We start from the raw sequence: 25,081 nt of genomic DNA, 5'->3' as shown, positions 1-25,081 counted from the left end.
CAATGCATTTTGCCCCCAAAAGGTTGGTGAAAGGAGTTTCTGTAAGTTCCCCCTCCACTACACCGCTGAAGGACCGTGTAAATCCAACTCACCCTATAACCAGGTTGACTATACAGAGGTGGAAGACTTTCTTATCAGGGTCGTCGTAGGAGATCTGCTCTTCCTCCTTCTCGATCTTCCTCATCAGTTCTTCAGCCTGAGGAGAACAGGGTTACAGGAACAGTGGTGGGCTCAGATGTTTCACTGTGTTTTATACTGTACACTCACTCACTCACTCACTCACTCACTCACTCACTCACTCACTCACTCACTCACTCACTCACTCACTCACTCACTCTCACTCTCACTCTCACTCTCACTCCTACCTCTTCGTTCTGGCTGGTCATGATATAGGAGACACACAGGTTAGCCAGCACAACAGCACTGACATTCAGGATCTGGAGAGGGGGGGGGGAGCGAGAGCGGGGAAGAGAGAGCGAGAGAGAGGGGAAGGGATAGAGAGAGGGGAGAGAGAGAGCGGGGGAGAGAGAGAGAGAGGGGAAGAGAGAGAGGGTGGAGAGAGAGAGAGAGGGGAAGAGAGAGAGGGTGGAGAGAGAGCGAGAGAGAGGGGAGAGAGAGAGGGGAGAGAGAGAGCGGGGGAGAGAGAGAGAGAGGGTGGGAGAGAGAGAGAGATCAGTCAGAAGGACACTTTGGGAGAAGGGCAGACCTGCGTTGGTAAACTGTGGATGTTCAACACTTCATCACTCCAGAAACACTAAAGTATCATGCAGAGATGAGACACAGCATTCAATAGCATCCCGAATGGCACCCTATTCCCTACATAGTGTACTACCTTTGACCAGAGTGCTATGGGCGATGGGCAAAATTTGTGCACTTTGTAGGGAATAGGGAACCATTTGGGACAGGGAACCATTTGGGACCCGACCAAGGTGTGAGACTGGCCACTGCATTCAGAGTCACTGCACTCTGCCACCAGGGGTGAGACTGGGGTACAGGGACGTGCGTGTTACCGAGGGTTTACGTTGGCAGGGACACTCCTGTATATTACAGTGTTCCAGCTATGTAGCCAGCAGGGGAATGGGAACAGACACAGGTTTCATTTCAACAGCAGCATGTCATCACCAGACCTCCTATTCTCCTGTCGTCTATATGACTATGGTCAACAGTAGTCCACTACAGGGGTGTTCTGAACAGAACTATAGTCTATATGACTGGTCAACAGTAGTCCACTACAGGGTGTTCTGAACAGAACTATAGTCTATATGACTATGGTCAACAGTAGTCCACTACAGGGTGTTCTGAACAGAACTATAGTCTATATGACTATGGTCAACAGTAGTCCACTACAGGATGTTCTGAACAGAACTATAGTCTATATGACTATGGTCAACAGTAGTCCACTACAGGGTGTTCTGAACAGAACTATAGTCTATATGACTATGGTCAACACTAGTCCACTACAGGGTGTTCTGAACAGAACTATAGTCTATATGACTATGGTCAACAGTAGTCCACTACAGGATGTTCTGAACAGAACCATAGTCTATATGACTATGGTCAACAGTAGTCCACTACAGGGTGTTCTGAACAGAACTATAGTCCATATGACTATGGTCAACAGTAGTCCACTACAGGGTGTTCTGAACAGAACTATAGTCTATATGACTATGGTCAACAGTAGTCCACTACAGGGTGTTCTGAACAGAACTATAGTCCATATGACTATGGTCAACAGTAGTCCACTACAGGGTGTTCTGAACAGAACTATAGTCTATATGACTATGGTCAACAGTAGTCCACTACAGGGTGTTCTGAACAGAACTATAGTCCATATGACTATGGTCAACACTAGTCCACTACAGGGTGTTCTGAACAGAACTATAGTCTATATGACTATGGTCAACAGTAGTCCACTACAGGGTGTTCTGAACAGAACTATAGTCCATATGACTATGGTCAACAGTAGTCCACTACAGGGTGTTCTGAACAGAACTATAGTCTATATGACTGGTCAACAGTAGTCCACTACAGGGTGTTCTGAACAGAACTATAGTCTATATGACTATGGTCAACAGTAGTCCACTACAGGGTGTTCTGAACAGAACTATAGTCTATATGACTATGGTCAACACTAGTCCACTACAGGGTGTTCTGAACAGAACTATAGTCTATATGACTATGGTCAACAGTAGTCCACTACAGGGGTTTTCTGAACAGAACTATAGTCTATATGACTATGGTCAACAGTAGTCCACTACAGGGTGTTCTGAACAGAACTATAGTCTATATGACTATGGTCAACACTAGTCCACTACAGGGTGTTCTGAACAGAACTATAGTCTATATGACTATGGTCAACAGTAGTCCACTACAGGGTGTTCTGAACAGAACTATAGTCTATATGACTATGGTCAACACTAGTCCACTACAGGGTGTTCTGAACAGAACTATAGTCCATATGACTATGGTCAACAGTAGTCCACTACAGGGTGTTCTGAACAGAACTATAGTCTATATGACTATGGTCAACAGTAGTCCACTACAGGGTGTTCTGAACAGAACTATAGTCTATATGACTATGGTCAACAGTAGTCCACTACAGGGTGTTCTGAACAGAACCATCTAAGGTGGGCCGTGTACATTCAAATGGTATTACACGGTGCCTTCGGAAAGTATTCAGACCCCTTGACTTTTTCTACATTTTGTTACGTTACAGCCTTATTTTAAAATTGATTAAAAAAAAAATTCTCCTCAGCAATCTATAAACAATACCCAATAATGAGAAAGCGAAAACAGGTTTTTATACATTTTTGCAAATGTATATATATATTTTTAAAAATTACATAAATATTTTGCCCCTTTGCTATGAGACTCGAAATTGAGCTCAGGTGCATCCTGTTTCCATTGATCATCCTTGAGATGTTTCTACAACTTGATTGGAGTCCACCTGTGTTAAATTCAATTGATTGGACATGATTTGGAAGGTCCCACAGTTGACAGTGCATGTCAGAGCAAAAACCAAGCCATGAGGTTGAAGGAATTGTCCGTTGAGCTCCGAGACAGGATTGTGTCGAGGCACAGATCTGGGGAAGGGTACCAAAAAATGTCTGCAGCATTGAAGGAACCCAAAAACACAGTGGCCTCCATCATTCTGAAATGGAAGATGTTTGGAACCATCAAGACTCTTCCTAGAGCTGGCCACCCGTCCCAACTGGGCAATCGGGGAGAAGGGCCTTGGTCAGGGAGGTGACCAAGAACCTGATGGTCACTCTGACAGAGCTCCAGAGATCCTCTGTGGAGATGGGAGAACCTTCCAGAAGGACAGCCATCTCTCCAGCACTCCACCAATCAGGCCTTTATGGTAGAGTGGCCAGATGGAAGCCACTCCTTAGTAAAAGGCACATGACAGCCCGCTTGGAATTTGCCAAAAGGCACCTAAAGGACTCTCAGACCATGAGAAACAAGATTCTCTGGTCTGATGAAACCTATATTGAACTCTTTGGCCTGAATGCCAAGCGTCAGGTGTGGAGGAAACCTGGCACCATCCCTACTGTGAAGCATGGTGGTGGCAGCATCATGCTGTCGGGATGTTTTTCAGCGGCAGGGACTGGGAGACTAGTCAGGATCGATGAAAAGATGAATGGAGCAAAGTACAGAGAGATCCTTGATGAAAACCTGCTCCAGAGCACTCAGGACCTCATACTGGGGCGAAGGTTCACCTTCTAACAGGACAACAACCCTAAGCACACAGCCAAGACAACACAGGAGTGGCTTCGGGACAAGTCTCTGAATGTCTTTGAGTGGCCCAGCCAGAGCCCGGACTTGAACCCGATTGAACATCTCTGGAGAGACCTGAAAATAGCTGTGCAGCGACGCTCCCCATCCAACATGACAGAGCTTGAGCAGAACTGCATAGAAGAATGGGAGAAACTCCCCAAATACAAGTGTGCCAAGCTTGTAGCGTCATACCCAAGAAGACTCAAGGTTGTAGTCGCTGCCAAAGGTGCTTCAACAAAGTACTGAGTAAAGGGTCTGAATACTTATGTAAATGTGATTATCAGTTTATTTACATTTTTTATAAATTAGCAAACATTTTAAAAAATTACTGTTTTTGCTTTGTCATTATGGGGTATTGTGTGTAGATTGATTGAACGAATCAATTTTAGAATAAGGCTGTAACGTAACAAAATGTGGAAAACGTCAAGGGGTCTGAATACTTTCCAAAGGCACTGTATATAATCCCTCCCTCCCTCCTTTCCCTCGTCCTCCCCCCATCTCTCTCCTTCTCTAGTTAACTCACGTCGTCATAGTGTTTCTTAACGATGGGTTGGTAAAAGCCGATGGCTTCCTTGTACTTGTTCTCCTGCATGAAGAGAACGTGAGCCACGTTGAGCTTCCAGGTGTCGTGTTCATTACAGAACTCCACCGACTTACGGAACATCTTCTCAACCATTTGGTAGTTCTCCCTGTTCCAGTAGATCTTAGCCTGGGCCATCAGCACGGGGATGTACCTACAGGACAGGACAACAGTTATATACCAGTTATATACCAGTAGATCTTAGCCTGGGCCATCAGCACGGGGATGTACCTACAGGACAACAGTTATATACCAGTAGATCTTAGCCTGGGCCATCAGCACGGGGATGTACCTACAGGACAACAGTTATATACCAGTTATATACCAGTAGATCTTAGCCTGGGCCATCAGCACTGGGATGTACCTACAGGACAACAGTTATATACCAGTTATATACCAGTAGATCTTAGCCTGGGTTATCAGCACTGGGATGTACCTACAGGACAACAGTTATATACCAGTTATATACCAGTAGATCTTAGCCTGGGTTATCAGCACTGGGATGTACCTACAGGACAACAGTTATATACCAGTTATATACCAGTAGATCTTAGCCTGGGTCATCAGCACTGGGATGTACCTACAGGACAGGACAACAGTTATATACCAGTAGATCTTAGCCTGGGTTTTCAGCACGGGGATGTACCTACAGGACAGGACAACAGTTATATACCAGTAGATCTTAGCCTGGGTTATCAGCACTGGGATGTACCTACAGGACAGGACAACAGTTATATACCAGTAGATCTTAGCCTGGGTTATCAGAACTGGGATGTACCTACAGGACAGGACAACAGTTATATACCAGTAGATCTTAGCCTGGGTTATCAGAACTGGGATGTACCTACAGGACAGGACAACAGTTATATACCAGTAGATCTTAGCCTGGGTTATCAGCACTGCTAGCTATATTTTCAGCACCAGCCACTGTTCACCTCCTATTGATTACGCTGCGGTTGCCGCCAGTGGTTTTTTAAATAGAACCTTTATTTAACTAGGCAAGTCAGCTAAGAACAAATTCTTATTTACAATGACAGCGTACCTCGGCCAAACCCGGATGACGCTGTGCCAATTGTGCGCCGCCCTATGGCACTCCCATTCACGGTCGGATGTGATACAGCCTGTATTCGAACCAGGGACTGTAGTAATGCCTCTTGCACTGAGATGCAGTGCCTTAGACCGCTGCGCCACTCGGGAGCCATGACCAGAACATTAACCATGTATAGGTAGATGTAGAAAGGTAAATACAAAGGATTTGTTGCAAGTTGGGGAGGGGGGGGGATTTCACACCTAGCTCAAGTTGGGGGGGGGGGGGGGGGGTCACCCCCAGCTCAAGTTGGGGAGGGTGGGGGGTCACACCTAGCTCAATTTGGGGGGGGGGGTCACACCTAGCTCAAGTTGGGGAGGGGGGGGGGGGGGGTCACACCTAGCTCAAGTTGGGGGGGTTCACACATAGCTCGGCTATTAGACAATTCGTCAACCATTTTGAAAAGAAGGTCGACGACATCCGATCCTCGTTTGCTAAGTCAAACGACACCGCTGGTTCTGCTCACACTGCCCTACCCTGTGCTCTGACCTCTTTCTCCCCTCTCTCTCCAGATGAAATCTCGCGTCTTGTGACGGCCGGCCGCCCAACAACCTGCCCGCTTGACCCTATCCCCTCCTCTCTTCTCCAGACCATCTCCGGAGACCTTCTCCCTTACCTCACCTCGCTCATCAACTCATCCCTGACCGCTGGCTACGTCCCTTCCGTCTTCAAGAGAGCGAGAGTTGCACCCCTTCTGAAAAAACCTACACTCGATCCCTCCGATGTCAACAACTACAGACCAGTATCCCTTCTTTCTTTTCTCTCCAAAACTCTTGAACGTGCCGTCCTTGGCCAGCTCTCCCGCTATCTCTCTCAGAATGACCTTCTTGACCCAAATCAGTCAGGTTTCAAGACTAGTCATTCAACTGAGACTGCTCTTCTCTGTATCACGGAGGCGCTCCGCACTGCTAAAGCTAACTCTCTCTCCTCTGCTCTCATCCTTCTAGACCTATCGGCTGCCTTCGATACTGTGAACCATCAGATCCTCCTCTCCACCCTCTCCGAGTTGGGCATCTCCGGCGCGGCCCACGCTTGGATTGCGTCCTACCTGACAGGTCGCTCCTACCAGGTGGCGTGGCGAGAATCTGTCTCCTCACCACGTGCTCTCACCACTGGTGTCCCCCAGGGCTCTGTTCTAGGCCCTCTCCTATTCTCGCTATACACCAAGTCACTTGGCTCTGTCATAACCTCACATGGTCTCTCCTATCATTGCTATGCAGACGACACACAACTAATCTTCTCCTTTCCCCCTTCTGATGACCAGGTGGCGAATCGCATCTCTGCATGTCTGGCAGACATATCAGTGTGGATGACGGATCACCACCTCAAGCTGAACCTCGGCAAGACGGAGCTGCTCTTCCTCCCGGGGAAGGACTGCCCGTTCCATGATCTCGCCATCACGGTTGACAACTCCATTGTGTCCTCCTCCCAGAGCGCTAAGAACCTTGGCGTGATCCTGGACAACACCCTGTCGTTCTCAACTAACATCAAGGCGGTGGCCCGTTCCTGTAGGTTCATGCTCTACAACATCCGCAGAGTACGACCCTGCCTCACACAGGAAGCGGCGCAGGTCCTAATCCAGGCACTTGTCATCTCCCGTCTGGATTACTGCAACTCGCTGTTGGCTGGGCTCCCTGCCTGTGCCATTAAACCCCTACAACTCATCCAGAACGCCGCAGCCCGTCTGGTGTTCAACCTTCCCAAGTTCTCCCACGTCACCCCGCTCCTCCGCTCTCTCCACTGGCTTCCAGTTGAAGCTCGCATCCGCTACAAGACCATGGTGCTTGCCTACGGAGCTGTGAGGGGAACGGCACCTCAGTACCTCCAGGCTCTGATCAGGCCCTACACCCAAACAAGGGCACTGCGTTCATCCACCTCTGGCCTGCTCGCCTCCCTACCACTGAGGAAGTACAGTTCCCGCTCAGCCCAGTCAAAACTGTTCGCTGCTCTGGCCCCCCAATGGTGGAACAAACTCCCTCACGACGCCAGGACAGCGGAGTCAATCACCACCTTCCGGAGACACCTGAAACCCCACCTCTTTAAGGAATACCTAGGATAGGATAAAGTAATCCTTCTCACCCCCCCCCCCCCCTTAAAAGATTTAGATGCACTATTGTAAAGTGGCTGTTCCACTGGATGTCATAAGGTGAATGCACCAATTTGTAAGTCGCTCTGGATAAGAGCGTCTGCTAAATGACTTAAATGTAAATGTAAATGTAATTCTTTAGTAAAGGCTGAATAGTCTATTGTTCAGCTAATAGCCCATCCTAGAAACATTGTTATCAGAAATTCTGCTAACAACGTTGTTAGCAGCCTGCTACGCTTGTGACAAATGAATAATAATACTTTTTCCCCTTTCCAAATGTTAAAGATTCCAATTGATAAAGTGTTTTTAGCCACAATCGGCCCCAACCCCAATTAATACATTTGGGCACGGTCGATAGCGTGCTGGACTTGGTTAGAATGTTGAGGGTTTGAAACCTGCTCCCTGCTTGTTTCATTACATTATTATGCCGGTCTCAGAGCAAATAGCCTGGATTGTTACTCCCATCTCGTTCCTCGCCCTCTTCCACGCGTCATTCTCCGCCTGAGTGGCTCACTTGTGGGCGTGCTGGCAGGATATGGCAGCTCCTTCGGTTGTGCGTCAAGAAATCAGCATAGAAAGTTTGCATGAAGGTCTGGTTATTCACAGGCAAATAGTAATATGTTCCAGATCGCTCTGGCGACAAACAAACTTTACTGCCCTCTTTTCAATCGTCCACATGGCTGGGAGAACCTCCTCAGATGAATGCAGATGAAGGGAGTTAGATATGCATAGGAAGTGTAGTGTACTGTTTTTTCTTCTGTATGTATGAATTACAAATCAGCCTTTACTTAAATCATGTTTTTAGTCTATTGCATAGTTAATGTGTAATCATTGATGTCCCAGGAGCAGGAGTGGTAAACACTGTTGAAGTGTATAATTGTAATACATACATGCAGACATGTATCTTTGCTGAAAAAAGTCACCAGCGAAGGGTGGCATAACTCAAAATTCGTCATTGGAACCACTCGATATGATTGGTCAACCTTGGGACACAAATGCATAATGAGTGCTCTAACTCCCCCTAGTGGTGGTCTGGAGCAATGAAGCCGTGACGCTGGGTACCTCTAACTCCCCCTTGTGGTGGTCCGGAGCAATGAAGCCGTGATGCTGGGTACCTCTAACTCCCCCTTGTGGTGGTCTGGAGCAATGAAGCCATGACGCTGGGTACCTCTAACTCCCCCTTGTGGTGGTCTGGAGCAATGAAGCCATGACGCTGGGTACCTCTAACTCCCCCTTGTGGTGGTCTGGAGCAATGAAGCCGTGACGCCGGGTACCTCTAACTCCCCCTGGTGGTGGTCTGGAGCAATGAAGCCGTGACGCCGGGTACCTCTAACTCCCCCTGGTGGTGGTCTGGAGCAATGAAGCCGTGACGCTGGGTACCTCTAACTCCCCCTGGTGGTGGTCTGGAGCAATGAAGCCGTGACGCTGGGTACCTCTAACTCCCCCTTGTGGTGGTCTGGAGCAATGAAGCCGTGACGCTGGGTACCTCTAACTCCCCCTTGTGGTGGTCTGGAGCAATGAAGCCGTGACGCTGGGTACCTCTAACTCCCCCTGGTGGTGGTCTGGAGTAATGAAGCCGTGACGCTGGGTACCTCTAACTCCCCCTTGTGGTGGTCTGGAGCAATGAAGCCGTGACGCTGGGTACCTCTAACTCCCCCTTGTGGTGGTCTGGAGCAATGAAGCCGTGACGCTGGGTACCTCTAACTCCCCCTTGTGGTGGTCTGGAGCAATGAAGCCGTGACGCTGGGTACCTCTAACTCCCCCTTGTGGTGGTCTGGAGCAATGAAGCCGTGACGCTGGGTACCTCTAACTCCCCCTGGTGGTGGTCTGGAGTAATGAAGCCGTGACGCTGGGTACCTCTAACTCCCACGGCGTAAGCTCCCAACTTTTAAAGGAGGAACCACTGTAGCAGTAGATGTCAGCCTGGGGGAGGTCAAGTCTCCCATATGGAAGTAGAGGAGATACACCGTTCAGACAATCAGACAGGGAGAAGGTCCAGACCAGCCACCAATCAGGAAGGGAGAAGGTCCAGACCAGCCACCAATCAGGAAGGGAGAAGGTCCAGACCAGCCACCAATCAGGAAGGGAGAAGGTCCAGACCAGCCACCAATCAGGAAGGGAGAAGGTCCAGACCAGCCACCAATCAGGAAGGGAGAAGGTCCATACCAGCCACCAATCAGGAAGGGAGAAGGTCCAGACCAGCCACCAATCAGGAAGGGAGAAGGTCCAGACCAGCCACCAATCAGACAGGGAGAAGGTCCAGACCAGCCACCAATCAGACAGGGAGAAGGTCCAGACCAGCCACCAATCAGGAAGGGAGAAGGTCCAGACCAGCCACCAATCAGGAAGGGAGAAGGTCCAGAACAGCCACCAATCAGGAAGGGAGAAGGTCCAGACCAGCCACCAATCAGACAGGGAGAATGTCCAGACCAGCCACCAATCAGACAGGGAGAATGTCCAGACCAGCCACCAATCAGACAGGAAGGGAGAATGTCCAGACCAGCCACCAATCAGACAGGAAGGGAGAAGGTCCAGACCAGCCACCAATCAGGAAGGGAGAAGGTCCAGACCAGCCACCAATCAGGAAGGGAGAATGTCCAGACCAGCCACCAATCAGGAAGGGAGAATGTCCAGACCAGCCACCAATCAGACAGGAAGGGAGAAGGTCCAGACCAGCCACCAATCAGGAAGGGAGAAGGTCCAGACCAGCCACCAATCAGGAAGGGAGAAGGTCCAGACCAGCCACCAATCAGGAAGAAAGAAGGTCCAGACCAGCCACCAATCAGGAAGGGAGAAGGTCCAGACCAGCCACCAATCAGGAAGGGAGAAGGTCCAGACCAGCCACCAATCAGGGAAGAATAATGGACCAAAGTGACCAACCAGCAGAGTAGGTGAGGTAAGTCACCAATCAGGGAAGAGAAAGATGAGACAAGCTACCAATCAGACAGGAGAATACTCAGTAGGGGCGGGGTCTACTCACTTCTCCACCATCTCATCGTAGTCCTGGAGGGCCTTCTTCAAGGCTTCGTTATCACGGGCTAGTCTGGCTTCCTGTACCTTAGAGACAAAGATTACACACAGGTCACGGGCTAGTCTGGCTTCCTGTACCTTAGAGACAAAGATTACACACAGGTCACGGGCTAGTCTGGCTTCCTGCACCTTAGAGACAAAGATTACACACAGGTCACGGGCTAGTCTGGCTTCCTGCACCTTAGAGACAAAGATTACACACAGGTCACGGGCTAGCCTGGCTTCCTGTACCTTAGAGACAAAGATTACACACAGGTCACGGGCTAGCCTGGCTTCCTGCACCTTAGAGACAAAGATTACACACAGGTCACGGGCTAGTCTGGCTTCCTGCACCTTAGAGACAAAGATTACACACAGGTCACGGGCTAGTCTGGCTTCCTGCACCTTAGAGACAAAGATTACACACAGATCACGGGCTAGTCTGGCTTCCTGTACCTTAGAGACAAAGATTACACACAGGTCACGGGCTAGTCTGGCTTCCTGCACCTTAGAGACAAAGATTACACACAGGTCACAGGCTAGTCTGGCTTCCTGTACCTTAGAGACAAAGATTACACACAGGTCACGGGCTAGTCTGGCTTCCTGCACCTTAGAGACAAAGATTACACACAGGTCACGGGCTAGTCTGGCTTCCTGTAACTTAGAGACAAAGATTACACACAGGTCACGGGCTAGTCTGGCTTCCTGCACCTTAGAGACAAAGATTACACACAGGTCACAGGCTAGTCTGGCTTCCTGTACCTTAGAGACAAAGATTACACACAGGTCACGGGCTAGTCTGGCTTCCTGCACCTTAGAGACAAAGATTACACACAGGTCACGGGCTAGTCTGGCTTCCTGTAACTTAGAGACAAAGATTACACACAGGTCACAGGCTAGTCTGGCTTCCTGTACCTTAGAGACAAAGATTACACACAGGTCACGGGCTAGCCTGGCTTCCTGCACCTTAGAGACAAAGGAATCATTTTTGAACAGGATAAACAGACAGCATGAACAGGATAAAGAAACAGCATGAACAGGATAAACAGACAGCATGAACAGGATAAACAGACAGCATGAACAGGATAAACAGACAGCATGAACAGGATAACAGGATAACCAGACAACATCAACAGGATAAACAGACAACATCAACAGGATAACAGGATAAACAGACAGCATCAACAGGATAACATGATAAACAGACAACATCAACAGGATAACATGATAAACAGACAACATCAACAGGATAACATGATAACCAGACAACATCAACAGGATAACCAGACAACATCAACAGGATAACAGGATAACTAGACAACATCAACAGGATAACAGGATAAACAGACAACATCAACAGGATAACCAGACAACATCAACAGGATAACAGAATAAACAGACAACATCAACAGGATAACCAGACAACATCAACAGGATAACCAGACAACCTCAACAGGATAACAGGATAACCAGACAACATCAACAGGATAAACAGACAACATCAACAGGATAACAGGATAAACAGACAGCATCAACAGGATAACATGATAACCAGACAACATCAACAGGATAACATGATAAACAGACAACATCAACAGGATAACATGATAACCAGACAACATCAACAGGATAACCAGACAACATCAACAGGATAACAGGATAACTAGACAACATCAACAGGATAACAGGATAAACAGACAACATCAACAGGATAACCAGACAACATCAACAGGATAACAGAATAAACAGACAACATCAACAGGATAACCAGACAACATCAACAGGATAACCAGACAACATCAACAGGATAACAGGATAACTAGACAACATCAACAGGATAACAGGATAAACAGACAACATCAACAGGATAAACAGACAGCATGAACAGGATAAACAGACAGCATGAACAGGATAAACAGACAGCATGAACAGGATAACAGGATAACCAGACAACATCAACAGGATAAACAGACAACATCAACAGGATAACAGGATAAACAGACAGCATCAACAGGATAACATGATAACCAGACAACATCAACAGGATAACATGATAAACAGACAACATCAACAGGATAACATGATAACCAGACAACATCAACAGGATAACCAGACAACATCAACAGGATAACAGGATAACTAGACAACATCAACAGGATAACAGGATAACTAGACAACATCAACAGGATAACAGGATAAACAGACAACATCAACAGGATAACCAGACAACATCAACAGGATAACAGAATAAACAGACAACATCAACAGGATAACCAGACAACATCAACAGGATAACCAGACAACATCAACAGGATAACAGGATAACTAGACAACATCAACAGGATAACAGGATAAACAGACAACATCAACAGGATAACCAGACAACATCAACAGGATAACAGGTTAACCAGACAACAGAGGAAGACAGAGAGAGAGAGGAGACTGGAAAATTGTAACCTGTTTGGTCAGCTTGCGTAGTTGATCTGTCAACTTGGCGTTCATCTCATCAAACTTCCTGAAGGCCTGCGTTGGTCAAACACAACAGAGACATGATCAGAGACAGGAATATATACCTCAGAATGTACAGAGAGCAGCAACAATGACACAGGACTTTAAACTCTCTGTATTATAGAGGACTGGTTCATTACATTGTGGAACATTCAGGTCATTGGCTTTTAAAGTCTCTGTATTATAGAGGACTGGTGCATTACATTGTGGAACATTCAGGTCATTGGCTTTAAACTCTCTGTATTATAGAGGACTGGTGCATTACATTGTGGAACATTCAGGTCATTGGCTTTAAACTCTCTGTATTATAGAGGACTGGTGCATTACATTGTGGAACATTCAGGTCATTGGCTTTAAACTCTCTGTATTATAGAGGACTGGTGCATTACATTGTGGAACATTCAGGTCATTGGCTTTAAACTCTCTGTATTATAGAGGACTGGTTCATTACATTGTGGAACATTCAGGTCATTGGCTTTTAAAGTCTCTGTATTATAGAGGACTGGTGCATTACATTGTGGAACATTCAGGTCATTGGCTTTTAAAGTCTCTGTATTATAGAGGACTGGTGCATTACATTGTGGAACATTCAGGTCATTGGCTTTAAACTCTCTGTATTATAGAGGACTGGTGCATTACATTGTGGAACATTCAGGTCATTGGCTAAAACATGAAACATAAATATATGTGTGTAGTAGTGGTGTGTTTAATGCTACAGAAGGTTGATGTTAGTAGAGAGTGATTGGTACTAAGGAGAAGGTAGTATAGAGTGATTAGTACTAGGGAGTAGGTAGTATGGGGTGATTAGTACTAGAGAGTAGGTAGTATAGGGTGATTAGTACTAGAGAGTAAGTAGTATAGGGTGATTAGTACTAGGGAGTAGGTAGTATGGGGTGATTAGTACTAGTAGGCAGTAGGTCGTATGGGGTGATTATTACTAGAGAGTAGGTAGTATGGGGTGATTAGTACTATGCAGTAGGTAGTATACAGTGATTAGTACCAGGCGGTAGTATACAGTGATTAGTACTAGGCAGTAGGTAGTATACAGTGATTAGTACCAGGCAGTAGGTAGTATACAGTGATTAGTACTAGGGAGTAGGTAGTTTGGGTGATTAGTACTAGGCAGTAGGTAGTATACAGTGATTAGTACTAGGTAGTAGGTAGTATAGGGTGATTAGTACTAGGCAGTAGGTAGTATACAGTGATTAGTACCAGGCAGTAGGTAGTATACAGTGATTAGTACTAGGGAGTAGGTAGTATGGGGTGATTTTTTTTTATTTTTTTATTTTTTTTTTAAATTTTATCCCCTTTTCTCCCCAATTTTCGTGGTATCCAATCGCTAGTAATTACTATCTTGTCTCATCGCTACAACTCCCGTACGGGCTCGGGAGAGACGAAGGTCGAAAGTCATGCGTCCTCCGAAGCACAACCCAACCAAGCCGCACTGCTTCTTAACACAGCGCGCCTCCAACCCGGAAGCCAGCCGCACCAATGTGTCGGAGGAAACACCGTGCACCCGCCCCCCTCAGTTAGCGCGCACTGCGCCCGGCCCGCCACAGGAGTCGCTGGAGCGCGATGAGACAAGGATATCCCCACCGGCCAAACCCTCCCTAACCCGGACGACGCTAAGCCAATTGTGCGTCGCCCCACGGACCTCCCGGTCGCGGCCGGCTGCGACAGAGCCTGGGCGCGAACCCAGACTCTGGTGGCGCAGCATAGCACTGCGATGCAGTGCTCTAGACCACTGCGCCACCCGGGAGGCCAGTATGGGGTGATTAGTACTAGTAGGCAGTAGGTGGTATAGGGTGATTAGTACTAGGGAGTAGGTGGTATAGGGTGATTAGTACTAGGGAGTAGGTGGTATAGGGTGATTAGTACTAGGTAGTAGGTGGTATAGTGATTAGTACTAGGGAGTAGGTGGTATAGGGTGATTAGTACTAGGTAGTAGGTAGTATAGTGATTAGTACTAGTAGGCAGTAGGTAGTATAGAGTGATTAGTACTAGAGAGTAGGTAGTATAGGGTGATTAGTACTAGAGGGTAGGTAGTATAGAGTGATTATTACTAGAGAGTTGGTAGTATAGGGTGATTAGTACTAGGGAGTAGGTAGTATAGAGTGATTAGTGCTAGAGAGTAGGTAGTATAGGGTGATTAGTACTAGGTAGTAGGTGGTACAGGGTGATTAGTACTAGGTAGTAGGTAGTATAGAGTGATTAGTACTAGGTAGTAGGTGGTACAGGGTGATTAGTAGTAGGTAGTATAGGGTGATTAGTACTAGGTAGTAGGTGGTACAGGGTGTAAATGGTGTGTAGTAGTCGTGTTTTGTTGTTACCTCCTCTGGAGCAGTCTGGCAGGTCAACATGGCATCCAGAAACTCATACAGATACTGGAACGTAGAGACCACATAGATACACTGTTTTATTACATAGCAGGAGAAAGAGGACCAGAAAATGACTTGAGGATGTGTGGCAAGAACAGGACTTTTCAGGAGAAATATAGAGGCCTTTCAATCCCACATGGAAAATGGAATGTGGACTTCGCTTCAGGGTCAGACTAACATGAATGATTTTGAAGTAAACTATCCCTAGTGACTGACTGTAGGGATGTAGTGTGAAAATATAGGACAATGAAAGGAACCTGTGGTTCTTACCGGGGTGAGGAACTTGTAAGTGAGGTGTGCATTCTCTGCCATCACATCAGCAGCCAGGTCAAAATACTGAGAGAGAGAGAGAGAGAGAGAGAGAGAGAGACAGAGAGAGAGAGAGAGAGAGAGAGAGAGAGAGAGAGAGAGAGAGAGAGAGTATAAGGAGAGAAAGAGTGTGAGAGAGAGAGAGAGAGAGAGAGACAGAGAGAGAGAGTATAATGAGAGAAAGAGTGAGAGAGAGAGAGAGAGAGAGAGAGAGAGAGAGAGAGAGAGAGAGAGAGAGAGTATAAGGAGAGAAAGAGTGAGAGAGAGAGAGAGAGAGAGAGTATAAGGAGAGAAAGAGTGAGAGAGAGAGAGAGAGAGAGAGTATAAGGAGAGAAAGAGTGAGAGAGAGTGAGTGAGTGTATAGTAGATATACAGTAGTAGAGTACAGTACAGTATAGTAGTACAGTATAATAGTAGAGTACAGTATAGTACAGTATAATAGTAGAGTACAGTATACTAGTAGAGTACAGTACAGTAGTAGAGTACAGTATACTAGTAGAGTACAGTACAGTAGTAGAGTACAGTATACTAGTAGAGTACAGTACAGTAGTAGAGTACAGTATAATAGTATAATATAGTAAAGCACAGTCTAATAGTACAGTACAGTACAGTATAATAGTAGAGTACAGTCTAATAGTAGAGTACAGTCTAATAGTAGAGTGCAGTACAGTATAGCAGTATAATAGTACAGTATAATAGTAGAGTACAGTATAATAGTAGAGTACAGTATAATAGCACAGTATAATAGTACAGTATAATAGTAGAGTACAGTATAATAGTAGAGTATAGCACAATAGTGGAGTACAGTATAATAGTAGAGCACAGTACAGTATAGTAGTATAGTATAATAGTAGAGTATAGTATAATAGGAGAGTACAATATAATAGGAGAGTACAGTACAGTATAGTAGTATAGTATAATAGTAGAGTATAGCACAATAGTGGAGTACAACAGGGTATAGTATAATAGTAAAGTACAGTATAGAATATTATAATATAGTAGAGTACAGTATAATAGTATAGTATAGTATAAAATAGTGGAGCACAGTATAATAGTATAATATAGTAGAGTACAGTATAATAGTATAATATAGTAGAGCACAGTATAATAGTATAGTATAAAATAGTGGAGTACTGTATAATAGTATAATATAGTAGAGTACAGTATAATATAGTAGAGAACAGAAGAGTATAGTAGAGCACAGTATAACCACATAATATAGTAGAGTATAGTATAATATAGTAGAGTACAGTAGAGTATAGTACATCACACTAGTGTAATATAGTAGAGTACAGTAGAGTATCGTATAATATTGTGGAGTACAGTATACCAGTATAATACAGTAGAGTACAGTAGATTATAGTAGAGTACAGTATACTAGTGTACTATAGTAGAGTACAGTAGAGTATAGTATGATATAGCAGTGTACAGTAGAATATAGTAGAGCACAGTATACTAGTATAATATAGTAGAGCACAGCAGAGTTCAGTATAATATAGTAGAGTACTGTATAATAGTATAATATAGTACAGTAGAGTATAGTATAATATAGTAGAGTACATTATACCAGTATAATATAGTAGAGTACAGTATAGTAGAGTACTGTATAATAGTATAGTGGAGTACAGTATAGGTCCCGTGTGGCTCAGTTGGTAGAGCATGGCGCTTGCAACGCCAGGGTTGTGGGTTCATTCCCCACGGGGGGACCAGGATGAATATGTATGAACTTTCCAATTTGTAAGTCGCTCTGGATAAGAGCGTCTGCTAAATGACTTAAATGTAAATGTAAATGTATAGTATGATATAGTAGAGTACTGTATAATAGTATAATATACTATAGTACAGTAGAATTCCCTACCTCATATTTGCAGTATAGTATAGTTGAGTACCGTATAATAGTATAATATACTATAGTACCGTAGAATACCCTACCTCATATTTGCAGTATAATATAGTTGAGTACCGTATAATAGTATAATATACTATAGTACCGTGGAATTCCCTACCTCATATTTGCAGTATAGTAGCAACAGGTTTCCGAAGGTGACCGGGGGGAAGGGGATCTGCTGCAGGAGGAAGGCCAGTTTCTCAAACCCCTCCGAGGGCTTCTTATCCATGTTCATCAGGGCCTGGTTGTGGAGCGTCACCGGGTCCAGCTCCTACAACACAATACACTTGTGTCAATAACTATCTGTTCTTAACTAACTTGCCAAGTTAAATACAGGTTAAATAAAAAATAAAAGGATATTTCGTTGTCCATTGGTTAGAAGGAGAATGTCTCCACACACACACGTTACAACAGCTTTCTGTCTGACAGTGTTCCCCTGATCCCCATCAGAGTGTTGATATAGATGGTCACTAGAGGGCAGCACCCACTGAGCCACAGATAGAGAGATACCGTACAGCACCACTGTCTCCAACCTACATGTGTGTTAGGGCTGACATATGTACACACACACACACACACGCACACACACACACACACACACACTGAGCCACAGATAGAGAGATACCGTACAGCACCACTGTCTCCAACCTACATGTGTGGTAGGGCTGACATACACACACACACACGCACGCACACGCACACGCACGCACACACACACTACCTCCTCTGATCTGGGCGGCATGTCAGTCAAGGCCTCCTGAGCTGCATCACCTGGAGACAGACAGATAGACAGAGAGACAGAGTTGAGCTTACTTACAAGCCCTTATGCAGTTTTAAGTAAAAAATGGATAAGTAAAAAATAAGAAATAAAAGTAACAAGTAATTAAAAAGCAGCAGTAAAATAACAACAGCGAGGCTATATACAGGGGGTACCGGTACAGAGTCAATGTACGGGGGCACCGGTTAGTCGAGGTAATTGAGGTAATATGTACATGTAGGTAGAGTTAAAGTGACTATGCATAGATTATAATCAGAGAGTACCAGCCTGGTATACTATTGAGAACTGACAGTTTTTCAGCTGGTACTCTATGACAGCCTGGTATACTATGACAACTGACAGTTGTTCAGGGAAAGGGGCCCGGGGAACAGCGGGTTAACTGCCTTGTTCAGGGGCAGAACAACATATTTTTTATCTTGTCAGCTCGGGGATTCGATCCAGCAACCTTTCAGTTACTGCTACCTGCCGCCAGCCTGGTATACTATGAGAAATGACAGTTTTTCAGCTGGTACTTTATGACAGCCTGGTCACAGTACACCCCCTGGAAAGAATACTAGTCTACCACAGTACACCCCATGGACAGAATACTAGTCTATCACAGTACACCCCCTGGACAGAATACTAGTCTACCACAGTGCACCTAGTCTATCACAGTACACCCCCTGGACAGAATACTAGTCTATCACAGTACACCCCCTGGACAGAATACTAGTCTATCACAGTACACCTAATCTATCACAGTACACCTAGTCTATCACAGTACACCTAGTCTATCACAGTACACCTAGTTTATCACAGTACACCCCCTGGACAGAATACTAGTCTATCACATGGCGTTCGACACCAATCTATCTCCTTAATGCTGAGAGTCAAGCAGAGACGCATCAAGTCCCATTTTCAGGCCGGGGATTGAACTCCCAACCCTCCAATCTCAGGGCGGATAGTCTAACCACAAGGCTGCTGAATGTACTCACAGTTTTTGAGCTGGTATTCTATAGCAGCCTTGAGGTTGAAGCCTTCTATGAGGGCGGTCTCATGTAGGATCAGGGTGTTCCCAACACTCCTCACGTCAATGCCCTCTGTCGTCATGCCAACGCTCAGCTCTGGACGACGAGAACACACACACACACACACACAGCACAGAGAGACACAGGCTGGTCAGGGGAAAACGTGGATGAGAAGGAGGGTCACTAAGAGAAAACCCTTAGGTATCTAACTAAACAGGTGTGCTGTCATTTTGAAGCCCAGTTTTACCTGGATGTTCCCTGATCCCTCTCTCGATGATCTCTCCGATGAACTTGAGGGCCTGACCATACTGTTTCATACTGTAGTAACACAGACCTATGTTGTAGGACAGTTCTGAGACAGGAGGGAGGAGAGAGATGCAGGGAGAGGAGGAGGGAATTGGGGGGGAGGGAGAGGAGGGAGAGGAGGGAGAGGGAGATAGGTATGGGGGAGGGAGAGAGAGAGAGAGATTCAGCAAATGCAAGAGACTTTTAGGACAGCCAAAAGGTTAGAAGTTTTCCTTTGTGTGTGTGTGTGAGTATGTGCGTGCAGTTACCTGGTTGGTAGCCCAGCACCTGCATGGCAGACATGAACTTCTTGCAGGCCTCCTCGTACTCCCCCTCCTTGTAGAGTAGACAGCCCATGTCCACGTCATAGTCTGGGTCGTCCTGGGGAAGCTGCTCTACCAGTGTCTGACAGGGAGAGGGTTCATAAAGGGCTTATAAGAGGTCATAAAGGGTTATAGGGAGTCATAAGGGCGTATTCGTTGAGAAAATGAGTTAAGGGGTTACAAGGGTTTCTAAATGGATCAAAAACACTAACAAAGCAGTTATAAGGGGTTATATTAAGTTCTTCTGACCTCATGACATACAGTAACTACCAGGTTATATTAAGTTCTTCTGACCTCATGACATACAGTAACTACCAGGTTATATTAAGTTCTCCTGACCTCATGACATACAGTAACTATCAGGTTATATTAAGTTCTCCTGACCTCATGACATACAGTAACTATCAGGTTATATTAAGTTCTCCTGACCTCATGACATACAGTAACTACCAGGTACATGTTTCTGGTCTTTAGTTCTTATTTAGTTCTGTTCTAGTTCAGTTCTGTTCTAGTTCTGGTTAAGTTCTGGTTCTAGTTCCGGTTCTGGTTTAGTTCTGTTCTAGTTCTGGTTAAGGTATGGTTCTAGTTCTGGGTCTAGTTCTGGTTAGGTTCTGTTCTGGTTAAGTTCTGTTCTAGTTCTGGTTAAGTTATGGTTCTAGTTCTGGTTCTAGTTCCGATTCTGGTTTAGTTCTGTTCTGGTTAAGTTATGGTTGTTGTTCTGGGTCTAGTTCTGGTTCTGTTCTAGTTCTGGTTAAGTTATTGTTCTAGTTCTGGGTCTAGTTCCGATTCTGGTTTAGTTCTGTTCTGGTTAAGTTCTGGTTGTTGTTCTGGGTCTAGTTCTGGTTCTGTTCTAGTTCTGGTTAAGTTATTGTTCTAGTTCTGGGTCTAGTTCCGATTCTGGTTTAGTTCCGTTCTGGTTAAGTTCTGGTTGTTGTTCTGGGTCTAATTCTGGTTCTGTTCTAGTTCTGGTTAAGTTATTGTTCTAGTTCTGGGTCTAGTTCCGGTTCTGGTTAAGCTATGGTTCTAGTTCTGGTTTAGTTCAGTTCTAGTTAAGTTATTGTTCTAGTTTTGGTTCTAGTTATGGTTTAGTTCTGGTTCTGATTTAATGATAGTACTAGTTATGGTTTAGTTATGGTTCTAGTTATGGTTCTGATTTAATGATGGTACTAGTTATGGTTCTAGTTATGGTTCTGATTTAGATGTTCTATTGATGTTCTGGTCATGGTTCTAGTTCTGGTTCTAGTCATGTTCAGGTTCTAGTAATGATTCTTGTTCTGGTTCTAGTCATGGTTCTAGTTCAGGTTCTAGTCATGGCTCTAGTCATAGTTCTAGTTCAGGTTCTAGTCATCGTTCCAGTTCAGGTTCTAGTCATGGTTCTATTGATGTTCTAGTCATGGTTCTAGTTCTGGTTCTAGTCATGGTTCTAGTTCAGGTTCTAGTCATGGCTCTAGTCATAGTTCAGATTCTAGTCATGGTTCTAGTCATGGTTCTAGTTCATGGCTCTAGTCATAGTTCAAGTTCAGGTTCTAGTCATGGTTCTCGTTCTGGTTCTAGTTCTGGTTCTAGTTCAGGTTCTAGTCATGGTTCTAGTTCAGGTTCTAGTCCAGGTTCTAGTCATGGTTCTAGTCATGGCTCTAGTTCTGGTGTTAATTATGGTTCTAGTTATGGCCAAGTCCAGTATATGTCCAATACTAGTTACTACTAACCTTCGCTCCGGAGTACTCCTCTTCTCCGTACTTGATGGATGCCTGCAGTTTGATCATCTGTGGGAGAGATGGACAGAACATGGGTCGGAAGAGAGAAAATAACTAAGAGAATATGGCTGAACAATAGAACTATATCTCAGTGTGGTAGGATAACTCTACCTGGTGGGGCTGGTAGTAAACATTATAACTCTACCTGGTGGGTCTGGTAGTAAACATTATAACTCTACCTGGTGGGGCTGGTAGTAAACATTATAACTCTACCTGGTGGGGCTGGTAGTAAACATTATAACTCTACCTGGTGGGTCTGGTAGTAAACATTAAAACTCTACCTGGTGGGGCTGGTAGTAAACATTATAACTCTACCTGGTGGGGCTGGTAGTAAACATTATTTACATTTACATTTAAGTCATTTAGCAGACGCTCTTATCCAGAGCGACTTACAAATTGGAAAGTTCATACATATTCATCCTGGTCCCCCCGTGGGGAATGAACCCACAACCCTGGCGTTGCAAGCGCCATGCTCTACCAACTGAGCCACACGGGACCACGTGTCCCGTGTGGGGCTGGTATTAAACATTATAACTCTACCTGGTGGGTCTGGTAGTAAACATTATAACTCTACCTGGTGGGTCTGGTAGTAAACATTATAACTCTACCTGGTGGGTCTGGTAGTAAACATTATAACTCTACCTGGTGGGTCTGGTAGTAAACATTATAACTCTACCTGGTGGGTCTGGTAGTAAACATTATAACTCTACCTGGTGGGTCTGGTAGTAAACATTATAACTCTACCTGGTGGGGCTGGTAGTAAACATTATAACTCTACCTGGTGGGGCTGGTAGTAAACATTATAACTCTACCTGGTGGGGCAGGAGAGGTACTGGATCCTGGTAAATAGGTTCCGGAACAAAACAGTCCAAAACTGAGAGGTTCCGGGTCCTGTTGTGGCAGGATCCGGCTCAAATGAAACACTGATTCTACCTCTACCTTGGTATTATAACTTAATGTAGGAAGTGTACCTTGGTGTGGCTGGTAGGGTTGTCCAATAGAAAGGTAGCCTTCATGGCCTCGGGGTAGGCACAGGCCCCGTACAGAGACTGGGCGTAATACAGCTTGTACTCCTCCACCTCGGGGTGGAGCTGGGTCAGCTGCTCATAGCACTCTGCTGCGTTGGTGAAGTCCTGCATGTGGTAGTAGCAGTAGCCTAGCAGAGACAGGGCTGCCCGTGACTGGGAGGAGGAGGAGAAGAATAAGAAGATTACAGGCTCCATTCAATCCATATCGCCCAAGTTCAGCACTATATGGCGATTGACATTTAAAGGTAATGTTCCCGCATTCCATGAGACTGCATTCATGGTAAACGCTGCATATATCGCTCTAAAGGTAATCGAAAATTACCTTTAAAATTTTAAGAACGCTATAGTGCTGAACTTCGCAGATACGGGTTGAATCGAGCCCTAGATGTATTGTCCAATGAAATAGTCTGAGGGACAGTCTGTTTGTGCTATCATGACAAGCCCTCGTCACTCATTGGCAAGCTAAACATTGGCTTGCCGGTGACAGCAATGGAGTTGGCAAGAGCACAAACTGATCTGGGAGCAGGCTATAGAAGGAGACAACAGATCTGGGACCAGGCTATAGAAGGAGACATCAGATCTGGGACCAGGCTATAGAAGGAGACAACAGATCTGGGACCAGGCTATAGAAGGAGACATCAGATCTGGAAGCAGGCTACAGAAGGAGACAACAGATCTGGGACCAGGCTATAGAAGGAGACAGATTTGGCACCAGGCTATAGAAGGAGACAACAGATCTGGGAGCACACACACACACACACACACACACACACACACACTACCTTCATCTGTTTCTGCAGTTCATTGCTGAGGATGTGGATAGCCTCTCCATACCGCCCATCTTTGATCTATAGGAGGAGAACAGAGTTAGCAGCTAGTTATAAAAGAATACATTATCTATCTAGCTAGCTATGTTGTCACACTTAGTTCGTTCGCTATCGTTAGGCTATAGCCTGAGCCTTGAAATTGAAGGGTCTGTCAGGCTAGCTTAATCAAAGTTAGCTAGCTTGCTATAGCCTCAATTTGTGAAATTCGTATTGTGACGTTAGCTAGCTTGAATTCGCTATATAATCAACATGATAACTTGATAAAATACCACAAGTTAAAATAACCAGTTTCATTATCAGCTAGCTAGCTATCATGGCTAGCGTTAGTATCCATGGTATGTAACGTTAGCTATGCAAGCGACCAACTTCTCACCATTTTGTAGACAGTGGCGGTGTATTCGCCGTCTTTAATCGTTGTCAGTGTCATGATTTTGCCGCTAAATCTACAGTTCTCAAAGGTAAGACTATTTTCACGCGAAAAATGATTGCCGATTCACCAATAATCCCAATTAGTGCAGCATGTTTAGGCGTTATTTACTTTTCTACACATTCAACGCACAGGAAGTGTTACTTAGCAACCGTACCGGAAACGGAAACACCGACGTTGAATAACTTTAAAACAACCAATGAGGAGCGTCTGTTGTGAGGTATCACCATAGAGATTGACAGAGACCTTTAGTGGCCAAAAGGCTGTTTTAATAATATGGGCAGCACCATTGAAGGCTTCCACCATTCTTCTGCCATTTTAAAGTAGTCAACTGGGTGGGGATTCCTATGGGTTGTAGCACAGACTATCCATTATATTGACCAGAATTTAAAGTGGCCGCTCTAACAATGAAAATAAATGTGTTAAAAAATGGAAGGCAGTGGGAGGAGGCAAGATCAGGTGGGACCATTCTAGACAATGAGAGGGCAGAGTCGTTTGTGAATAACAGGCACAACTTCGATATAATGTGTTTTTTTCTCAAGGTTGTCGGGATGTCACATGTCCTACTTATATCACTACACTCGTAACAACCTAAGCCTTACGAAACGTATATTAGATCAAATAAACCACACATAAAGATGAGTCCTCTATCTATCTCTTTGTGTAGGACACTTTTCCAGCAAAGAACATTTTCCAATTTTCTAATAAATGGAAAACACCAGTTGATGAGATGTAATGCTGCCCACCCCTTCCTTATCATGACAAGGTATGTTGAGATATATATAATGAAAAGCTCTATAGAAGTTTTAATAAATTATTATTATTATTATTATTAGGTAGTGGTGGACTGTCATAATCCCTGTAGTTAGTATGGATAAGAGCGTCTGCTAAATGACTTAAATGTAAATGTAAATGTAAAAGTGTGCATACTTCCACCTGGATGGTGTTGTCTGAACAGGTATAAAGACAAGGATGGTGATATACTGCCCCCTGGAGGGTGTCTGTTGTCTCTATCATTCTCTATGGTGTG

General features: G+C 45.1%; 1 protein-coding gene across 1 annotated transcript in view; it reads right to left on the bottom strand.

Annotated features, from left to right (window-relative positions):
- ift70 (intraflagellar transport 70) overlaps positions 1-24,209 on the bottom strand; it is a 32,558-nt gene extending 8,349 nt beyond the window's left edge. The window contains exons 1-16 of the mRNA XM_071391736.1: positions 23,998-24,209; positions 23,580-23,645; positions 22,741-22,950; positions 21,722-21,778; positions 19,962-20,097; positions 19,655-19,759; positions 19,375-19,503; positions 18,344-18,393; positions 17,741-17,893; positions 15,696-15,761; positions 15,378-15,431; positions 12,997-13,062; positions 10,511-10,587; positions 4,301-4,511; positions 366-437; positions 93-196 (exon numbers count right to left, since the gene is read on the bottom strand). Of these exons, the coding sequence (XP_071247837.1) occupies positions 93-196; positions 366-437; positions 4,301-4,511; positions 10,511-10,587; positions 12,997-13,062; positions 15,378-15,431; positions 15,696-15,761; positions 17,741-17,893; positions 18,344-18,393; positions 19,375-19,503; positions 19,655-19,759; positions 19,962-20,097; positions 21,722-21,778; positions 22,741-22,950; positions 23,580-23,645; positions 23,998-24,051 (1,610 nt within the window). The 5' untranslated portion in view covers positions 24,052-24,209. The remainder of the gene's footprint in view (positions 1-92; positions 197-365; positions 438-4,300; positions 4,512-10,510; positions 10,588-12,996; positions 13,063-15,377; positions 15,432-15,695; positions 15,762-17,740; positions 17,894-18,343; positions 18,394-19,374; positions 19,504-19,654; positions 19,760-19,961; positions 20,098-21,721; positions 21,779-22,740; positions 22,951-23,579; positions 23,646-23,997) is intronic.
- Positions 24,210-25,081: the final 872 nt, after the last annotated feature.

The sequence above is a fragment of the Salvelinus alpinus genome, chromosome 1 (assembly GCF_045679555.1).
Source record: "Salvelinus alpinus chromosome 1, SLU_Salpinus.1, whole genome shotgun sequence".
NCBI lineage: Eukaryota > Metazoa > Chordata > Actinopteri > Salmoniformes > Salmonidae > Salvelinus > Salvelinus alpinus.
The sequence above is the reverse complement of the archived record's forward strand: the minus strand, read 5'-3'. Positions and strand labels throughout refer to the sequence as shown.